The 22,747-nt window shown below is 34.7% G+C and overlaps 1 protein-coding gene across 1 annotated transcript in view; it reads left to right on the forward strand.

Moving 5' to 3' along the window:
• Positions 1-22,747, forward strand: part of CSMD3 (CUB and Sushi multiple domains 3) — a 1,491,512-nt gene that overhangs the window by 517,508 nt on the left and 951,257 nt on the right. Inside the window, exon 6 of the mRNA XM_010863441.1 lies at positions 16,057-16,169. Coding sequence (XP_010861743.1) covers positions 16,057-16,169 — 113 coding nt within the window. The remainder of the gene's footprint in view (positions 1-16,056; positions 16,170-22,747) is intronic.

Below are 22,747 nucleotides of genomic sequence, written 5' to 3' on the forward strand. Positions count from 1 at the left end.
TCAGAAAACGAAGATCATGGCATCTGGTCCCATCACTTCATGGGAAATAGATGGGGAAACAGTGTCAGACTTTATTTTTCTGGGCTCCAAACTCACTGCAGATGGTGACTGCAGCCATGAAATTAAAAGACACTTATTCCTTGGAAGGAAAGTTATGACCAACCTAGATAGCATATTCAAAAGCAGGGACATTACTTTGACAATGAAGGTTCGTCTAGTCAAGGCTATTGTTTTTCCTGTGATCATGTATGGATGTGAGAGTTGGACTGTGAAGAAGGCTGAGCACTGAAGAATTGATGCTTTTGAACTGTGGTGTTGGAGAAGACTCTTGAGAGTGCCTTGGACTGCAAGGAGATCCAACCAGTCCATTCTGAAGGAGATCAGTCCTGGGATTTCTTTGGAAGGAATGATGCTAAAGCTGAAACTCCAGTACTTTGGCCACCTCATACGAAGAGTTGACTCATTGGAAAAGACTCTGATGCTGGGAGGGATTGGGGGCAAGAGGAGAAGGGGACGACAGAAGATGAGATGGCTGGATGGCATCACTGACTCGATGGACGTGAGTCTGAGTGAACTCCAGGAGTTGGTGATGGACAGGGAGGCCTGGTGTGCTGCCATTCATCGGGTTGCAAAGAGTCGGACATGACTGAGTGACTGATCTGATCTGAGATCTTCAGTATCTTTATTGATTCTCTGTATACTTAGTCACTAACTAAGAGAAGATTGTTGAGGACTCTCACTGTATTTGTGTCCTATGTATTATTTTGTTTGTTTAAGTTTTTGCTTCAGATAAAAATACATGAATAATACTGGATAATATTTAGTCTTATTTAGTAGATGTATTCATTTATCACTATCTACTATTCTACATTTTCTCCAGTAATATTCCTTTCTTTGAGATCTATTTATATTAGTGTGACCACCCCTAATTTTTATGATTAACGTTTTCATGGTATATTTTCTGTTCTTTTAGTTCATTAGATATTTTTAAATGACTTGTTGAGATATGGTTCACATATGTTAGAATTAACTCATTTTAAGTATAAATTCAGAATTCTGTGAATTTTACAATAATCTAATTTTAGAACTTTTTCATCACTCCAAGAAGAGAACTCATATCCAGCAGCCATCAACTCATCTCAACCATCATTAATAGCAGTCCTAGACAACTACCAATCTAATTTCAGGCTCTTGAGTTTTGCCTATCCTGGATATTTCCTGTAAACAGAATCATTCAATATATCGTTTTTTGTGACTGGTATCTTTCATTGAGCATAATTTTTCAAGTTTCATGTGTGTCATAGCATTTATCAATACTCCATTTTCATTGCCAAATAACATTCAATTGTATGGAAGTACCACATTCTGTTTGTCCATTCATCAGTTGATAAACAACTGAATTTTGGGAGCCTTTTGCAGGAATAATACTATTTTAAGTTTGTGAATAATTGTGATCAATATTTAAGATTTCTAATTTTTCTTTATTTTGAGGCATTGTAGATTTACCTTCAGTTGCAAGAATTAATACAGAAACATTTGCATACTATTCATTCAGTTTCCTGCAATTGTAACAGCTTGCATAACTGGAATCCAGTGTAACAACAGGAAATAATCATTGAGATATTCCATTGAACTTATTCAGATTTCACAAATTTTACATGCATTCATTATATGTGTCTGTGCATGTATTTAGTTGCATGCAGTTTACCACAAGTATAGATTCTTGTGACCATCACCACAGTCAAGATACAAAAAAACTCCATCAAAAAAATCCCTTGAACTACACTTTTATAGCCATAGTCCTGTGCTGTCACACCCCCCATACAATATCACCAAACCTGGCAACTACTACCATATTTTTCATCTTTTTAATATTGTCATTTCAATAATGTTCTATAGGTGAAAATGTACAACATATAACCTTTATGAGATTTCTTTTTTTTTCTCACTTAAATTTTTGCTTTCACACATAATTACTTTGAGAGTCATAGAAGTTGTTTTGTACATCAATAATTTGTTCTTTGTATCGCTGAGTAGTTTGAACATTCTTTGTCATTGCCTTTCTTTGGGATTGGAATTAAAACTTACCTTTTCCAAGGCTGTGGCCACTGCTGAGTTTTCAAAACATGCTGATATATTGAGTGCAACACTTTCACAGCATCATCTTTTAGGATTTGAAATAGCTCAACTGGAATTTCATCACCTTCATTAGCTAAAGAGATGGGACTACCAGACCACCTGACCTGCCTCCTGAGAAATCTGTATGTAGGTCAAGAAGCAACAGTTAGAACTGTACATAGAACAGTTAGAAGTGTACATAGACTGATTCCAAATTGGGAAAGGAATACATCAAGGCAGTATATTGTCACCCTGCTTATTTAACTTACATGCAGAGTACATCATGCAAAATGCTGGGCTGGATGAAGCGCAAGCTGGAATCAAGATTATAAAGAGAAATATCAATAACTTCAGATATGCATATGACACCACCCTTATGGCAGAAAGCGAAGAAGAACTGAAGAGCCTCTTGATGAAAGGGAAAGAGGAGAGTGAAAAAATTGGCTTAAATCTCAAATTCAGAAATCTAAGATCATGCCATCCGGTTCCATCACTTTATGGCAAATAGATGGGGAAACAATGGAAACAGTGAGAGACTTTATTTTCCTGGGCTCCAGAATCACTGCAGATGGTGACTTCAGCTATGAAATTAGAAGACACTTCTTGGAAGACAAACTGTGACCAGCCTAGACAGCATATTAAAAAGCAGAGACATTACTTTGCCAACAAAGGTCTATCTAGTCAAAGGTATGGTTTTACCACTAGTCATGTACAAATGTGTGAGTGTGTGTGTATGTATGTGTGTGTGTGTTTGTGTGTGTGTTAGTCAGTTGTGTCTGACTCTTTGCGACCCCATGGATTATAGCCCTCCAGGATCCTCATTCCATGGGATTCTCCAGGCAAGAGTATTGGAGTGGGTTGCCATTTCCTACCAATGTGAGAGTTGGACTATAAAGAAAAGTTTCTTGGACTGCATGGAGATCCAACCAGTCCATCCTAAAGGAAATCAGTCCTGAATATTAATTGAAAGGACTGATGTGGAAGCTGAAACTCCAATACCTTGGCCACCTGATGTGAAGAACTGACTCATTGGAAAAGACCCTGATGCTGGGAAAGATTGAAGGCAGGAGGAGAAGGGGACAACAGAAGATGAGATGGTTGGATGTCATCACCGACTCAGTAGACATGCATTTGAGTAAGCTCTGGAAGTTGGTGATGGACAGAGAATCCTGGCATGCTGCAGTCCAATGGGTTGCAGAGTTGGACATGACTGAGCGACTGAACTGAACTGAACTAATTGTTGAATAGTATTCCATGATATGAATGTGCTACAATTTATTGAATCTTTCATCTGTTGTGAAGAATTTGAGTTTTCTCAAGCAGTTTTTGAAGATTATAGGTTTTTGTGTGACTAAAACTTCTTGTATCGCTGGCATAATGCTCAAGAGTACAATTACAGGTTGTATGGTAAGTACAATTTTAGTTTTCTAAGAGGCTATATTACTCTTTTCCAGAGTGGCTATACATTATACATTCCCGACAGCAGTATATGAGTGGTCCAGTTTCTCCATATCCTCATATTTGGTGGAGTCACTCTTTTTAAAGTGTGATGTAACAGGTATAACATGGTATCTTACTGTGCATTTAATTTGCATATTCTCATGGTTAATAATGAGGAATATACATTTGTATACTTATTTTCAAATTTATACCCTTTCAGTATAATGTCTATTTATATCTTTTGCTCATTTGCTATTTTTTTTTTTATTTTTTTGCCTTTTTTACTGGTTGAGGTTAAGAAGTCTTTATGTTTTCTACATACAAATACTTTGTCAGATATGTGGTTCGGTTCAGTGCAGTTACTCAGTTGTGTCCAGCTCTTTGGGACCCCATGAACCGCAGCATGCCAGGCCTCCCTGTCCATCACCACTCCTGGAGTTCACCCAAACTCATCCCCATTGACTCAGTGATGCCATCCAACCATCTCATCCTCTGTCATCCCCTTCTCCTCCTGCCCTCAGTCTTTCCCAGACCAGGGTCTTTTCAAGGAGTCAGTCAGTCAGATCAGGTGGCCAAAGTATTGGACTTTCAGCTTCAGTATCAGACCTTCCAAAGAACACCCAGGACTGATCTCCTTTAGGATGGACAGGTTGGATCTCCTTGCAGTCCAAGGGACTCTCAAGAGTCTTCTCCAACACCGCAGTTCAAAAGCATCAATTCTTCAGTGCTCAGCTTCACAGTCCAACTCTCACATCCATACATGAGTACTGGAAAAATCATAGCCTTGACTAGACAGACCTTTTTTGACAAAGTAATGTCTCTGCTTTTTAGTTCGCTGTCTATGTTGGTCATAACTTTCCTTCCAAGGAGTAAGTGTCTTTTACTTTCATGGCTGCAGTCACCATCTGCAGTGATTTTGGAGCCCAGAAAAATAGAGTCAGCCACTGTTTCCACTGTTTCCCCATCTATTTGCCATGAAGTGATGGGACTGGATGCCATGACCTTAGTTTTCTGAATGTTGAGCTTTAAGCCAACTTTTTCACTCTCCTCTTTCACTTTCATCAAAAGGCTCTTTAGTTCTTCACTTTCTGCCATAAGGGTGGTGTGGTATGAAAATATTTTCCATATTATACCTTATCTTTTTATCTTTTTATTCAATATCTTCTGCATCACTAAAGTATTTAATTTTGATGAGACCCACTTTATCAATTATTTTCTTCTGAATCATGGTTTTGAATTAAATCTAAAACTTCATTTAACCTACATCCCTCAAATTTACTTTTATATGTTTTCAAAGTGTTTTATAATACTTTTATGTTTCACATGTAAGTCTGTCATGAAGCTTGGGCTAATGTTTTTTCATAATTATGAAAATTATGTAAAAATGTAAATATGTAAAAATTCACACAAATATGTAAAATTATGAAATTTTACATTAAGTCATTTTTTGCCTATCATTTTCCATTTGCTTCAGCATCACTTGTTGAAAAGGCTATGGCTTATTCGCACTTCATTCTTCTTTTTCAATTGTTTTAAATTTTCTGGATCTTTACCTTTCCATATACATTTATAATTGCCTTGTCAATATTCTTGAAAACAATTTGCTGAGAATTCAACAGGAATTGTATTAAATACACATTTAATAGTTTTGAGGATCATTTTGTGAAGAATTGTCTTCTTTATTATGCTAAGTCTCCAATTAAGGAATGTGGTATGTTGGTCTATTTATGTATGTCTTTTATTTCTTTCATTGCATTGTGTAATTTTTTTGAGATAGACCCTGTAAGAAATGTACTGAAACTATACCTCAGAATTTACTTTTATTTCAAACAATTTTAAATTGCATTGTGATTTTAAACTATTTTAACTTCCACATATTCATTGTTACTGTTTAGAAATATGAATGATTTATGTTCATCTTGTATCCAGTGACTTGGCTGAATGTGTTTATTTATTCTAGAACTCTTTTTATCTACTGGTTGAGATTTTCTACATAAATAATCTTGTCACCTTCACATAGGACAGTTACTTTCTTTCCAATATGTTTCTTTTATTTATTTTCTAAGCTTTATTGCATTCTCTAGAACATGAATGAGAGTGATGTGTCATGTGCCTAATCTTAATGAAAGTCATCCAGTGGTTCAACATTAAATGTGATGTCAATTGTATTATAGGTTTTTGGTATATAACCTTTATCAAGTTGAGGGTATTCCATTTGTTCCTAATTTGCTGAGAGCTTTTATCACGAATATGTGCTGGATTTTGTCAAATGCTTTTTCTGTGTCCATTGATTTGATTATTTAAATTTTCTTCTTTAGCCTGTTGAGATGGTGGATTACATTGATTTTTCAAATGTTGAACTAACCTTATGTAACTCATAATAAATCTCACTGGATCATGATATATAATTCTCTTCTTATTTTCTGGATTTAATATGCTAATATTTTATTGAGAATTTTGCATCTAAGTTCATGAGATAGATTTGTTTGTAGATTTTGTTTTTGATTTTGTATTTTTGTTTTTCTACTGACTTAATGCTTTTGAACTGTGGTGTTGGAGAAGACTCTTGAGAGTCCCCTTGGACTGCAAGGAGATCCAACCAGTCCGTTCTAAAGGAGATCAGTCCTGGTGTTCTTTGGAAGGAATGATGTAAAGCTGAAACTGCAGTACTTTGGCCACCTCATGCGAAGAGTTGACTCATTGGAAAAGACTCTGATGCTGGGAGGGATTGGAGGCAGGAGGAGAAGGGGACAACAGATGATGAGATGGCTGGATGGCATCACCGACTCGATGGACATGAGTTGGTGATGGACAGGGAGGCCTGGTGTGCCACGATTCATGGGGACGCAAAGAGTCGGACACGGCTGAGTGACTGAAGTGAACTGAATCTGGTTTTATTATCAGGGTAATACTAACCTTGAAAAATGAGTTGAGAAGTGTTCCCTCCTCTTATTTTCTGGGAAAAAAAATGAGCAAAATTGTTCCAGTTCATTATATGTTTAGTAAAATTCTCTCTTAAAGAATCTAGATCTGGAATTTTTTTGTCAGGTTGCTGCAGTCCATGGGGTTGCAAAGAGTCAGACATGACTGAGCAACTGAACTGACTGACTGAAATTACAAGTTTAATTTTGAATTGGTGGTAGTACTATTCAGCTATTCTATTTATCTGTGTTAAAATTTGGTAGTTGAATACACACACATATTGTATCTAAAGTATAAACCTGGATTTCTATGAAGCATGTGTTTAGATAAAAATGACACTATTCAGCAGCAAAGGGGGAAAGAGAACACTAAGTGTGACTACTTCTCTTATATGCCTTGAAAATTCTTTAGTGTGTCTGGCTTCTGAGAAATTGGACTATGTAACACAATACGTAGCCTCTTAATGCTCTTGTTAAAACCATGTAGGATTGTATGTTCTGTAGGCCAGTGACTTTCAAACATCTAATCAAGAGCAGAGTCAGAAATCTGTGACAAAAAAAGTACAGTCTGGTCAGTGTCACTATCTGTACACCCCATACACAGAGTATTCATGACTTGAATAGAGTGAAATAGTGCTTTTGATGCCATCCATAAATGGATTATTTTTGTTGTTAAGATAGTATATCTACTTATATTGCAGAACATAATAGAAAGCTTATTAGTTTTTCATTTTGACCGTATTTAAAGATGCTGATTTTTCTTGGGACTTTGGAATACATTCCTGACCAGACATAAATAACATCAGTGGTTTCTGAAAGGGTTCATTAAACTAATTGCACTGCATATTATTTGACTTTAAGGCAAAGTGTGAAAAGAGGAGAGTCTTTGTTGAAATACATTTAAAGAATTCTTTGTTAAAACATATTTTTTAAAAACTATGAGAGGAGGATACAGTTACAAAAGAATAACTCAAAAACCTTTTGACTAGTGTACCTTCCCTCATTCCCAAAAGCATTTTTGGTGGCTAATTTCTGTAGCACACACGTTGAGAAATTTTGTAAAGAGGGATTACTTTATATAATCAGCATCATTTATTATCTATAGTTTGAAATGTGCTTGTGGATTCAACGATAAATCCAGTGTGGCTCATTTTCCAAATTCTTATAATTTGTGGAATGTATATAATAAGATGAAATCAGTATTAAGTGCCAAAAGAAGAGTTTAACAGAGAAATAACCTTCAACTAAGAAAACTGAAGAACTCTGAAGGAAATATAACTTTAGATGGACCTTAAATAAAGAAAAGAATTAAAGCATTTGATATTGGTATGAGATAGAGTTATTGACAATTTACATTAAAAATATGAATGAATGCTTAGATACAGAAAGATAGGGTATGTATCAAGTTTATATTCATTTATTTTCTTGATAAACAATTTCAGTGTATACATACTTTTCATCAGTCATTGTGCTCAGCATTAGGGACTTACTGACCTATTTCAATGAAAATATAAAATAATACTGAAGATAGAAAACTTACTATCAAATAACATAATAAGTTATGTGATAACAATATTCACAGGTGCTCTGTGAGGGCAGAGAAGGAGAATGAGAATTTATATTAACCTTGAAACTTTAAGGCTAGCTTCACAAATTAAGAAAATGTTAAAAACATGGTACTTATTTCAGTCTTAAAGAGTAGTATGTGAAAAGACCCTGAGTTAAAATGAAAGAATGAATTTTAGAAATTAATTAGAGCTCAGTATAAAACAATTAACCTGATAACACAATCTTGGAGAACTAGGAAGCATGAGGAGTGACTCTTATCTCAGTCCCAGAGAAAGAGGGTCAAAAGAAGTAAAAGAAGGAGAGTGGGGGAAAAGTGAGAGAGTGAGAGAGCAAGAAAGAGAAAGCAGTAAAATTAGGAGAAAGTGGGAGAATTGTGGTGTTTGCCAGGTGATGATTTGAAAAATCATGGGTTTAGATTTGACTGTGTCTACAGACTCTTGAAAGTCCCTTGGACTGCAAGGAGATCCAACCAGTCCATCCTAAAGGAGATCAGTCCTGGGCATTCATTGGAAGGACTGATGCTGAAGCTGAAACTCCAATATTTGGCCACCTCATGCGAAGAGTTGACTGACTGGAAAAGACCCTGATGCTGGGAGGGATTGGGGGCAGGATGAGAAGGGAATGACAGAGGATGAGATGGCTGGATGGCATCACCGACTCGATGGACATGAGTTTGAGTGAACTCCGGGAGTTGGTGATGGGCAGGGAGGCCTGGCGTGCTGCAATTCATGGGATTGCAAAGAGTTGGACACGACTGAGCGACTAAACTGAACTGAACTGATAGTTACTAAAGACGAGAGAAAACAGATCATACCGCCAAAGATGACATCTGTTGTTGGAAATGCTAATTTTGAGAAAATTGAGAACCAGAGATCCACCAAGGACAGCAATGAGGATCTCAGAAGAGAGTTATAAACCAAAGGAATAAGCTCAGAATAGTTCTAGGCTCTTTTTAAAAAAATGGTAAAGACTTCTGGTTCTTTTAATTTTCTTACACTTAATTGAGTTTTTTTTTTAATATAAATTTATTTATTTTAATTGGAGGCTAATTAGTTTACAATATTGTATTGGTTTTGCCATACATTGAGTTTTAAGACAATCTTGTAAGGGTTATAATCATATTCTTTCAGGTAGTATCTATAAAAATAAAACATTGCATTTATTTAATGCCAATTTATGATTTAGTTATTTCTCTAGAAAATTGTATAAATAAAAGCAATTTTAGCAAAGATTAATTATGGCAGATCACACTGTTTTATTGTCCGTATCCTATATTGAATGTGCAATGAACTTTGATGCTATTATTAATTTAATATGCTCATTCAAATTTATTAATTACTCAAATGGCATGTCTTAAATTCTTTTTGGAAATAAATATCATAGGTTAAAAGTTATGACATTTATTGTTATCATTATTGTTATTGATATAATACTCCTAAAATCCAAGTTAATAATTACACTTTCACAACATAAAATCATGAGTATGGCTGTTTCAAGTGTAAAATGCAGAAGATAACAGACAAATTGAAACCTTATTGCTAGAAATTCTTTATCAAGTTGCTCTTTTTTTTTTTTTTGATACATCTTTTGGCACCCTCTGAAATTATCTTACTAATTTGTTTATGTTTTCTTATTTGTTTGTAAGACCACAGATCTTGTTGGTGTTGTTTACAATTATGTTTCCAGCCCTTAACATCAGTGTTTGTCACATAGTAAATGCTCAGTAAATAAAGAGTATGCTTAATCTCTTTCAGTCTTTGTGCCAGTACCATACTGTCTTGATAACTGTGGCTTTGTAGTAGAGCCTGAAGTCAGGTAGGTTGATTCCTCCAGTTCCATTCTTCTTTCTCAAGATAGCTTTGGCTATTCGAGGTTTTTTGTAAGACAGAAATATAGATCAATGGAACAAACTAGAAAGCCCAGAGATAAATCCACGCACATATGGACACCTTATCTTTGACAAAGGAGGCAAGAATATACAATGGATTAAAGACAATCTCTTTAACAAGTGATGCTGGGAAATCTGGTCAACCACTTGTAAAAGAATGAAACTAGAACACTTTCTAACACCATACACAAAAATAAACTCAAAATGGACTAAAGATCTAAACATAAGACCAGAAACTATAAAACTCCTAGAGGAGAACATAGGCAAAACACTCTCTGACATACATCACAGCAGGATCCTCTTTGACCCACCTCCAAGAATATTGGAAATAAAAGCAAAAATAAACAAATGGGACCTAATTAAACTTAAAAGCTTCTGCACATCAAAGGAAACTATTAGCAAGGTGAAAAGGCAGCCTTCAGAATGGGAGAAAATAATAGCAAATGAAGCAACTGACAAACAACTAATCTCAAAAATGTACAAGCAACTCCTACAGCTCAACTCCAGAAATATAAATGACCCAATCAAAAAATGGGTCAAAGAACTAAATAGACATTTCTCCAAAGAAGACATACAGATGGCTAACAAACACATGAAAAGATGCTCAACATCACTCATTATCAGAGAAATGCAAATCAAAACCACCATGAAGTATCATTTCACACCAGTCAGAATGGCTGCGATCCAAAAGTCTACAAGCAATAAATGCTGGAGAGGGTGTGGAGAAAAGGGAACTCTCTTACACTGTTGGTGGGAATGCAAACTAGTACAGCCACTATGGATAACAGTGTGGAGATTGCTTAAAAAACTGGAAATAGAACTGCCTTATGATCCAGCAATCCCACTGCCGGGCATACACACTGAGAAAACCAGAAGGGAAAGAGACACGTGTGCCCCAGTGTTCATCGCAGCACTGTTTATAATAGCCAGGACATGGAAGCAACCTAGCTGCCCATCAGCAGATGAATGGATAAGAAAGCTGTGGTACATATACACAATGGAGTATTATTCAGCCATTAAAAAGAATACATTTGAATCAGTTCTAATGAGATGGATGAAACTAGAGCCTATTATACAGAGTGAAGTAAGCTAGAAAGAAAAATACCAATACAGTATACTAACGCATATATATGGAATTTAGAAAGATGGTAACAATAACCCTGTGTACGAGACAGCAAAAGAGACACTGATGTATAGAACAGTCTTATGGACTCTGTTGCAGAGAGAGAGGGTGGGAAGATTTGGGAGAATGACATTGAAACATGTATAATATCGTGTATGAAATGAGTTGTCAGTCCAGGTTCAATGCACGATACTGGATGCTTGGGGCTAGTGCACTGGGACGACCCAGAGGGATGGTATGGGGAGGGAGGAGAGAGGAGGGTTCAGGATGGGGAACACATGTATACCTGTGGTGGATTCATTTTGATATTTGGCAAAACTAATACAATTTGTAAAGTTTAAAAATAAAATAAAATTTAAAAAAAAGAAAGAAAAAAAAATCTCTTTCAGTACCAAGAGGTGATTCTCACTGGCTTTATAATAGAATGAATCCATATGTGCCTACTTTCAAGTGACCACAGTAGCTTCATATAGGGATAACAGTGAGTTATATTTAAGAAATATCTCTGTTAGTATTTAATAAATTAATTATCATAAGTAGTTAATTTAATGTAATCTTCTAGTTGTCACATAATCTCACACCTCCTGATAACATGTGAAATATATTGCATATATATGGAAATTCATTTACTAGATTGCTCCATAAGTCACAAAGTCATATTGTATAAATCATGTTTAAATAGTGAGCAATACTAAGAGCAATTTGGAAATTCCATGTGACCCCCTTATAACCAATGAAGCTAAATAGTTTTCTTCTCTGGTGGCAGATGGGTCTTTGGTACACTTGCTTTCTATTTCTTGGTTTGTCTACTGTTACGCTTCATGAGAATAAGCACTGATCTGTTAGGAATATCTGTTTGGTTCCACCTCTGTTAAATTGTCATTTTTTTTCTCAACCTCATGCATATTTTGCTTCTAGATAATTCTGCTCTAACATCTTCAGTTCTAGCTTTCTCAATTCCTGAAGCTGAATTTAGTTTATAAACTGTTGTTCCACATTAACTATTACTTGCTTTTTTACTCCATTCTATTGCTGGAATTATTTTTGATGTTGCTGAGAAAGGTGGAAAGTTTATCATTTTTATTTTCTGTATCATCTTCTTTCCTCTCACACTTTTCTTGATGTGCTTGTTGAGTTGCTTCTCATCTGTTGGATTTTCTAAGGGTCATTCTCCATACTGTATACTTTAGTCTTTTACAACCATCCATATATTATAGTCTCTCTATATGTAGAAATGTGTGCAGCCTATCAAAAATAATTTAAACTTTCCCTAATGGATGTTTATGCTCAGTGAATTAGGGAAATGAAGAGCATAAAATTATAAATCAAAATCTGGCATGCTATGTACTGAAAATATAATTGTACCAAATCCAAATTTTTTTCATTGAATTTTTGTTTAAACCAAGCCACCCAGAAAGCAAACAAAATTAAATATAACCTGGATACTGAACTTTCTGAAAGAAATGAAGTAAATTTTTAAAAGGTGAATTTTAAAATTAAGCATGCATTTTACAAATATTTATTTACTCAATTCAGATTCATTAAAAAAAAAACAAAAAAAACAGCCAGCTCTACTTATGAACAGTTGCACTAAGAACAGAGGAAATAAGACACTGATTCAGGTCAGTTCAGTTGCTCAGCTGTATCCAATTCTTTGTGACCCCATGATCTGCAGCATGCCAGAATCCCTGCCCTTCATCAACTCCCAAAGCTTGCTCAAACTCATGTCCATCAAGTCAGTGATGCCATCCAACCATCTCATCCTCTGTCATCCCCTTCTCCTGCCTTCAATATCTCCCAGCATCACGATCTTTTCCAGTGAGTCCATTCTTCGCATCAGATGGCCAAAATATTGGAGCTTCAACTTTAGCATCAGTCCTTCCAATGAATATTCAGTACTGATTTCCTTTAGGACTGACTGGTTTGATCCCGTGCAGTCCAAGGGACTCTCAAGAGTCTTCTCCAACACTAGTTCAAAAGCATCAATTCTTTGGGGCTCAGCTTTCTTTATGGTCCCAACTCTTACATCCATACATGACTCCTGGAAAAGCCATAGCTTTGGCTAGATGGGCCTTTGTTGGCAAAGTAACGTCTCTGCTTTTTAATATGCTGTCTGAGTTGATTATAGCTTTTCTTCTAAGGAGCAAGTGTCTTTTAATTTCATGGCTGCAGTTACCATCTGCAGTGATTTTGGAGCCCAGGAAAATAAAGTCTCTCACTGTTTCCATTGTTTTCCCATGTGTTTGCTATGAAGTGATGGGACCAGATACCATGATCTTATTTTTTTGAACGTTGAGTTTTAAGCCAGCTTTTTTCACTCTCCTCTTTTATTTTCCTCAAGCAGCTCTTTAGTTCCTCTTTGCTTTCTGCCATAAGGGTGGTGTCATCTGCATATCTGAGGTTGTTACTATTTCTCCTGGCAATCTTGATTCCAGCCTGTGCTTTATCCAGCCCAGCATTTCACATGATGTACTCTACATATGAGTTAAATAAGCCGGGTGACAGTATATAGCCTTGATGTACTCCTTTTCCAATTTGCAACCAGGGTGTCGTTCAATGTCCAGTTCTAATTGGCTTCTTGACCTACATACAGATTTCTCAGGAGGCAGGTAAGGTGGTCTGGTATTCCCATCTCTTTAAGAATTTTCCACATTTGTTATGATCCACACAGTCAAAGGCTTTACCATAGTCAATGAAGCAGATGCTTTTCTGGAATTCTCTTGCTTTTTCTATGTTCCAATGGATGTTGGCAATTTGATTTCTCATCCTCTGCCTTTTCCAAATCCAGCTTGAACATCTGAAAGTTCTCAGTTCACGTACTGTTGAAGTGTGGCTTGGAGAATTTTGAGCATACTTTGCTAGTGTGTGTGATGAGTGCAACTGTGCAGTAGTTTGAACAATCTTCGGCATTGCCCTTCTTTGGGATTGGAATGAAAAATGACCTTTTTCAATCCTATGGCCACTGCTGAGTTTTCCAAATGTGCTGGCATGTTGAGTGCAGCACTTTGACAGCATCATCTTTTGGGATTTGAAATAGCTTATATGGAATTCCATCACCTTCACTAGCTTTGTTCATAGTGATACTTCCTAAGGCCCACTTAACCTCACACTCCAGGATGTCTGGCTCTAGGTAAGTAATCACACCATTTTGATTATCTGGGATCATTAAGATATTTTTTGTATAGATCTTTTGTGTATTCTTGCCACCTCTTCTTAATGTATTCTGCTTCTGTTAAGTCTGTATCATTTCTGTATGGTTAGGTCCATACCATTTCTGTATCAATTTAATACACTGATAGGGATAAGTTAAAGAGAATTCATTCTAAAGCTGGTGGAGAAATGAAAAACATATGTGACAGAAGCCACCTTGTTCATCTTGCTTGCTGTATGCCGCTAAGTCACTTCAGTCGTGTCCGACTCTGTGTGACCCCATAGACGGCAGCCCACCAGGCTCCCCCATCCCTGGGATTCTCCAGGCAAGAACACTGGAGTGGGTTGCCATTGCCTTCTCCAATGCATGAAAGTGAAAAGTGAAAGTCAAGTCGCTCAGTCGTGTCCGACTCCTAGCGAGCCCATGAACTGCAGCCTACCAGGCTTCTCCATCCATGGGATTTTCCAGGCAAGAGTACTGGAGTGGGGTGCCATTGCCTTCTCCGTTGTTCATCTTAGAATCCATGAAAATTGGATTTCACAATAATGTTGCCAAGCCCACTGTATACATTCTTGGGCACAGTGATACAATGAATGTGAATTCGTAATTTTTGTGCTGTGGCAGGTGGTCATCCACTAAAAGCGATGGCTAGCTCCCAAGAATCCTAGGAAATGTGAGTTTAGGGGAATAAAAGGGAAGGATGTAGGATAAAATGTTTTTGTTTCACTATCTACACTTCACTACTGATTACATGTGCAAGATGGATATTCTAATCTCCCCCTACCTGTCTCTGAGATGAATGACTGCCAAGCATTGAGAGAAGAGTTGTAATCTCCTGCCCCAACATACGTGCACACACACACACACACACACACACACCCCAAGTGGTCTAGTTTGTCTTCCTATGAAGAAAGAAAGAAAAGTATAGGCTTTGAAGATTGGGAAAGATATGCCATATAGTGGTATTAGGAAACCTTTTCTAGAATTCTGCTTCACGATGTAATAGTCTTTTGAGAGCATTTCACCTTGGCTTTATAACACATATCTACTATTTAAATAGATTTATAGGGTGGTATTTTTTGTTGAATTAAATCAGAAAACCTGCTTTGCTGGAAATCTTCAAAAGATTATAGAGCTTTGAAAGTTATTTCATCTGTTAATCATGACCAATATCTGGGGCATAGTTTTAAATATTTGCTTTAAGGAGATTATGCAATAATCTCTGTGACTAGATACCTGGTGACTAAGTATATATACAAAATACAATCTGTTTTCTATCAATTGAAGCAGAACTCTAGTGCCTTATAGTATTGTAATGAAAGCTAATCATACAAATGTACAATGCTATGAAATTACATTAAAATAGTGCTTGTTCTAGGAAATAGTGAAATCTTCCATTGAATGTGAAATGTTAAAAATATATAACATGGAAAAAACTATATCAATTGCTTTAAAAGTCTGTTTTGTAATTATTACCATATCAATACATACATAGGTTATGCAGTGACCAACAGTATTAGCTAAGCAGCCATTATGTTTATTATTATCTACTTAATAAATTTGGGAGAATCAAAAAAAATTTTTTTTTTGAGAATCAAAAATTACATTTAGTTTCCAGTTGATTTTACTCCTATATGCAACCTGATTGGAACAGCTTATTTTGAAATTATGCTATTCTATGATTGACTTTTCTATGCATAAAACTATTTCACTTGTGCTTAAAAAGGTAGCAGTGAAAAGTTATGAATATTGTATACAGGTAAACTTTTTTGGGTCCCAATTCAGTGGCAATGTTTACTACTGAAAAGCTTTTTAAATTTGTTTGTTGTTGTCTTCCATAATTCAGGTTATCTGGAATGAATATACCACCACCAATTATCAGCAACAAAAACTGGCTCAGACTGCATTTTGTTACAGACAGCAATCATCGATACCGTGGATTTAGTGCTCCGTATCAAGGTATATTTAACTAATACCTCTGCCTCTTTTGACGTGTAAAATGATTTTGGTATACATAACTGCATTTTATGTTAGAGGCAAAATATCTTTATCTTAAAACATGGTAATTTGAGTAAGCAAAAATGACCATTTTATTGCTAAGGCAATATTGTGATCATAACTAAATTGCAGTATAAAAGTTAGTTGGGTTTTATAGCACACTGTCCAGAATAAAGAATATTATAACCTCCAAAAGATAATGTGTAACATGTAATATTTATCTTTAAGAAAGTGCTTCAGCAGTGGGACATGCTACCCAAACATGTACCACAAAACACTGCAGAAAATTCTGAACAGAGTCTTCATCAATTGAAATCCATTTCCATATACAGTGTTTTTGTGGATGCTATTTTAGTTAACCTTGTTAAGATTGCCGTCTACCATTTTTATTAACAGGTATAATTTTGAATAAGTGAGATATAGTATTTGCTATGTTAACTTAAAGAAACTCTGTTTAGAACTTGATTATTATGAGGATGGAGTATTAATAAAAATGTGCTTTCTGTAATGTTTAGTAATATTATGTGGATTTAGTGCATTTTATCCTCAGACTACTTATTTAAATAATTCATTTCATTCTCAGCAGTGTATTAGCTACTATTCAATGAACATTGCCACAGTTACATATTTCCATTTATCTATTTTTTTACAATACTTTCCTTTTTAGTAATCTTCAGTATTAAGCACTTTGGGAATTTAATATGATGGCTTTCAGCAGCTTATAGTTAATAACTGAAATAGTGTTAGACTACATATTGTTTTCTGGAATACAGATTTCAACAATTTATATTTTGTATACCAGTAACCTTTCTACAGCTACCCTGTCAATACGTTTCTCATAATAATAGCAAAAGATTAATATGATTGGAATTTGTAATAGTGTATTGGGTGTCACTATAATAAAAATTCCAAAGATTTTAACTCAAGATATTAGACAAAGTCCACTGTAGAAAAATCTATAATTTCTATTGTAAAGTTGTTGATTCAAATGGAAACATGAATGCAGATTTTCTCTTAAATCTGTGCATTGTATTAACATCTCTTATGATAGCATATATTTTTAAAATGAAAATTAAATATCTATAGAAATTTTTTTCCTTTATTTTATTAAAAATAACTGGGCATATTACTTAAATCTTATGATTTTTAGCCAGTGTCATTTTAAAATTTGCAATCACATTTTGCTGCATTTTTACTTAAATTTTAAAAATTTTTGTGTGCTTCAGAAATAAGAGGACTCTTTAAGTGAAAATAAATAGTTTGTGTAGAGCCTCTTTATTTCTGGGTTCACCCCTTTCCTTATGGAGTTTTCCACTCACATGATTTTATGGCTCTGATTTCCCTCTACAATGAGTTAAAGCAGATGGCATGGCAGATATTCAAATGATTATCATCTTTGACTCATGTGGTGATCCTTTCTGCTCGATTCATGGAATCCTTCAGTAAGATGTACTCTTTATCTGAATAGAAATAAAGTAGCACTTATTTTATATTGAAATGTACAACTTGCAGAGAGAAAAAAAAAAAAAAACATAGATGTCCTGTCTTAAAAAATAAAGTGGTATTTCATTTGCTGTATGCTGTATGGTTTCATAAAAATGGTATCTTTAGATAGATTGTTTTCCATTACAAGACAGTAGTACAAAATTGTTAGTAAATTTGTGTACTTAATTATCAATATTCTACTGACTGGTCTTAAATTGACTTTTATAGTACATTCAAGATTCAGTTTGATTTTCCTGCATTGCCTATCCAGTTTCAGCACTGAAAAGTAACATATAAAAAAATTTACTGTAGAAAAATAGGAAGTGTTTTATGGGATATGAATTATTTCTATTTTTAGCAGGAAAAGGAGCTCAAATGAGGATGACTTTAGATATAATCTGTATCTTCACACTATAGAGGGAATAAGGTGGCCTGAGAAAATGTAAGCTATAATTTTATAATAAAATCAAGGAAAAGTTTTAATATATAAAAGCATACCTTTGCACTGTATCCTTTTAAAACTTTCCTGATTCAGCCTTGAGTTTTTCAACTGCATTATCTTCAAAAAACATTTTACCTAAACCACAGAAGTTCAGTTGGAGAAGTAATTATTGAAACTATAATCAAAGAAATTCGGATTAACAAATACTCTGCTAGGCTAACTTAAATAGCTATAAAATTCATAATTCCACAATCTGACATCCTGAATACATGCCCAGACATGAAATGACAATCATGATTTTTAGATTGTTTTGTGCTACCATATAATTTCAGTAGTATCTAAATTGTAACCAATTCAAGATAGAAAATTTTGTAGAATATTCTACTCAAAAGTCACCACCAGGTCTCCATGTGGCATGATTTCCTAATAACTCAAATACTTATTGAGTACTTGTAATTATTATTGATTTATATTGTTTCCAAAGATTGATGTTTTTCCCCCTAATGTTTTTGTTTAATCTGTATTATTTATATTATGAAAATAAGCTGAAAACTCCTAAGATTCCTAAGTACCACTAGCTATTTTTAATAGCTTGCTCCATAATTGATCCTGTAATTGATAGTATAGGCATATAGATACAGCAACATGCTTTCCCCCATAGAGCTTCCTTTCAGTTATGTTATATGGCTTCTTTATTATTTTATATACAGCAATTTAAATAGGGTTGTGTAGAGTTTGAGGATACACACTGACAAATATTTATGTTCTGACTCAAAAGTAGTGAGAAAAATCATAAATGAAATACCTTTGATACAGAAAATGCTTTTCCTCCCCTTGGTCCCACATTGAATATATTCACTCCTGTCTAAAACAAATAAAGCATACCCCCCAAATTTATTTATATTGGAAATATTTTCTTTTAAAGTTCTATTATTATCTGTTCTATGCTTTAAAACTTTTCCTTTTTCAATTTTCAATTCTCCCTCAAAGGAAGATTTCAATATCGTTTTTCCGTATTAGTCTTTGATTTTAAATAAGATTCTTATATTTAATTTACATTATTCTCTTCTAATAAGAACTTGAATAGTGCTACTTCCCACATAATAGTGAAACTTCTCTTTATCTGTGGTGTTTTCAAGTTCTCTTATTTATTTATAGAAATCCCCATATTATTGTCACTTATAAACCTAAAATCTATTATTTTCTATTTGCATGAATAATAATCAATTTTCTTAATTTCTAAGTTGGAAGGAGATTTTCAGATGACAACCATAGAGAAAATTTTACCTCTACATGATGTTTATTAAAAACTATAATTTTTATCAGATATTCAAGTGTGAAATATTATTACAACATTTTCATTTGAAGTTATTTGATGTATCACACTTTTTAATATACAAAGATACAATTCCTGTATTCATAAAATTGTCTTTGGCATGCAAATTTAGGAATTACAGTATTTAAATAATTATAAATATGTAAATATATGAGTAATCTTATATTTGTCTTCTAAATCTTTATAGATTTTATCACAGTTTGATTTTTCTTTTGTCTTCCATAATATTGTTGATATGATTCTTTTTATGCATATCAACATTTTGTAGATACTTAGTTTTAATTCAACAAAGGTATGCCAATAGTAATAGAATGTGTTCTCAATTTATGTATAAAATATTTTATAATATTCTAAAAGGGATTAGCATTTTCAGATCAGCAATGCATCTTTTTGGTAAGGAAATCATACTTAATGGACAGACCTTTCAAATTCTATTGAAAATTCACGTAAACTCCAGTTACACTGAGGCCCTTGGCATTTTAGATGCACATAATATAATTTGGAAATAACTTCTGAGGACTCTATATTTTACATTTGGAAGGGTTTTGACTTAAGTGTGTGTGCACTGTCACTGAGCAAAATAAATAAAAATATGAGGGATGCAGCGTAATATAGTGGGAAATAATAGAATTTGACAGTCAGAAGGTGAGTGTTGAATTGTGAAGTTACTAATTGCTATCTGAGTTGTCTTAAGCCTTGGTTTCCCAAAGAGTTAAAATATTCACAACAGATAGACATGTTATCTTGGTGTAAATCAAAAGATATTAGGATTTCTTTTAATAAAATTCGGACATGCAAGTGAATAAAGATACTATTTAATGAAAGAGATAATCAACTATATGGGATGAATGAGAAGCACATTGTCTAACCATGAGGTACAGATAGTTAAAAAAAAAATTGTGATCAAGCGTAAAATTTAAATCCAGCACTCACAATTAAAAGGAAAAATGTAAAGTTTTGTTATTTCTCACTATCACAAATGGTGTCCATATTTCTCCAGGAAAAAAAGCACTTTTCCTTAGAACTTAAATTTAAATTACAATTTTAGTGAAAGTGTAACTGAAAAACAGTTTCCTCTGTATTACAGAATTTTAAAAATCAGAAAGTTTGAAAATAGAGCACAGCATCAAAGCAATTCTGTTTAAATGCACTGTTTTCTAATTTTGTTTAGATAATCAGCTTTTCCTATTTTCCTTTATACATTGTTTAAAAAAAAGGCAGGGAATCATATTTCAGCATCTAATCTTGAAATAGCTCCTCTAACTTAATAACTATCAATGTGAGTCAATGTTTATGATTTCAGGATTGAAGGTGGGAGCATGATATAGTAAGAGAATATCACCTCTTTTGGTTTGGACAATTGAAGTGTAGTTTACTTTCATGGGAGTGTAGCACATGGACAAATAGGCTCTTTTTCTGATAAAGACAGTGGGCATAGCCTTGTCAGCACAATTTAAGAACTAGTGATATATATATATATATATATGTGTGTGTGTGTGTGTATGTGTATGTGTGATGTGTGTGTGTGTGCACGTGCTCAGTCGCTCAGTCACATCCAACGCTTTCTGACCCAATAGACTGTAGCCTGCCAGGCTTCTCTGTCCATGGAGTTTTCCAAGCAAAGTACTGGAGTGGGTTGCCATTTCCTCTTCCAGGGTATCTTCCTGACCCAGAGATCAAAGCCATACCTCTTGCATCTCCTGCACTGGCAGACAGATTCTTTACCTCTGAACAACCTGGGAAGTTTATATGTGTGGTAGTAGATATTGTTTCAATTTTAATTGACCACATTCTGAGAGAACATTCACAAGCTGAATTTGAATCCTTATCTTAATCCCCTTTTCATACATGGACAAACTGCATTATTTTAAGCTTATATAAATTGTTCACGCATGCTAAGTCAATTCAGTTGTGTTCTCTGCGTGACCCTATGAACTAACTGTAGCTTGCCAGGGTCGTCTGTCCATGGGATTCTCCAGGCAAGAATACTGGAGTGGACTGCCATGCACTCTTCCAGGGGATCTTCCCAATCCAGGGATCTAACCTGTGTCTCTTATGTCTCCTTCATTGACTGGCAAGTTCTTTACCACTAGGACCACCTGGGAAGCCTTATAAATTAAACTAGATATTTCATTTACTGAGTTTTAAGAGAATAGGAAGTTGAGTTCTATTGGTCTGTAGAGTTTGAAAATAGTTCCTAATCTTGTCACTTGTTTTATTTCCTTTTGATTTTAATAGCAATGTAACCATTATATCATCATGTATCTTTTAGTGCTAAATAGTTACTTTACCTTGAAATACTTAAAAAAGAAACTTCTTTTACTTCTCTGTCTTTATGAACCTCTCTGGTCTATGAGAGTCAACTTAATTAATATAATGTCTACAGAACCCATGACAATAATTAAAAGAAGATATTTAGTTGTCAGAATGGTCTAAGTAACCATTGGTCTAAAACAACCATTAAAAACTCCCTGATAACATTTTCTTGCATGATATAACTGTATATTTCATAGTTATGGCAATGTAACATTTAAGGCCTTTGACCGTATTAGTTGATAATGATGTTAGAATTAAATTCTTCCATAGCTGACTGTGGGGTTTCCCTGGTGGCTTAACGGTAAAAGAATCCACCTGCAATGCAAGAGACATGGGTTCAATCCCTGGGTTAAGAAGATCCCCTGGAAAAAGAAATGACAACCTACTCCTGTATTTTTGCCTGGGATATACCATAGACAGAGGAGTCTGGCATGCTACAGTCCAACAGGTTGCAAGAGTTGGACAAGACTTAGCCACTAAACCACCACCATCACATAGCTGACTATATTTATGTTTTCATTTCAATCCTTACAATTTATTTGCCAGTCATATATCTCCCAACATAAAATTCTGTTCATAAATTATGGGTGTATTTAACAGTAAACTGGGTAATTGCCATTTAATTTCAAATGAAATTTGAAATGTGTAGAGAAGTAGTCATGTAAATCAGCATATTAAATACGGGATTGAGATTCTGTTACGAAAATTTCATTATTTTCTAAAGAACTGAATTCATCTTCATAATACTGATACTAGAGGAACCCTGACTTATAGATAAAAAGGGAAATATGGCAGATCATTACTTTAAAAAAAGGACTATGCTGCTTACATTTTCTGTGTTCTTAATGTGTTTAATATATGAAAGTGAAAGTCGCTCCATCATGTCCAACTCTTTGCGACCCCATGGACTATACAGTCCATGGAATTCTCCAGGTCAGAATACTGGAGTGGGTAGCCATT

Source organism: Bison bison, unplaced genomic scaffold, assembly GCF_000754665.1.
Source record: "Bison bison bison isolate TAMUID 2011002044 unplaced genomic scaffold, Bison_UMD1.0 scf7180017864491, whole genome shotgun sequence".
In the NCBI taxonomy this organism is placed as follows: domain Eukaryota; kingdom Metazoa; phylum Chordata; class Mammalia; order Artiodactyla; family Bovidae; genus Bison; species Bison bison.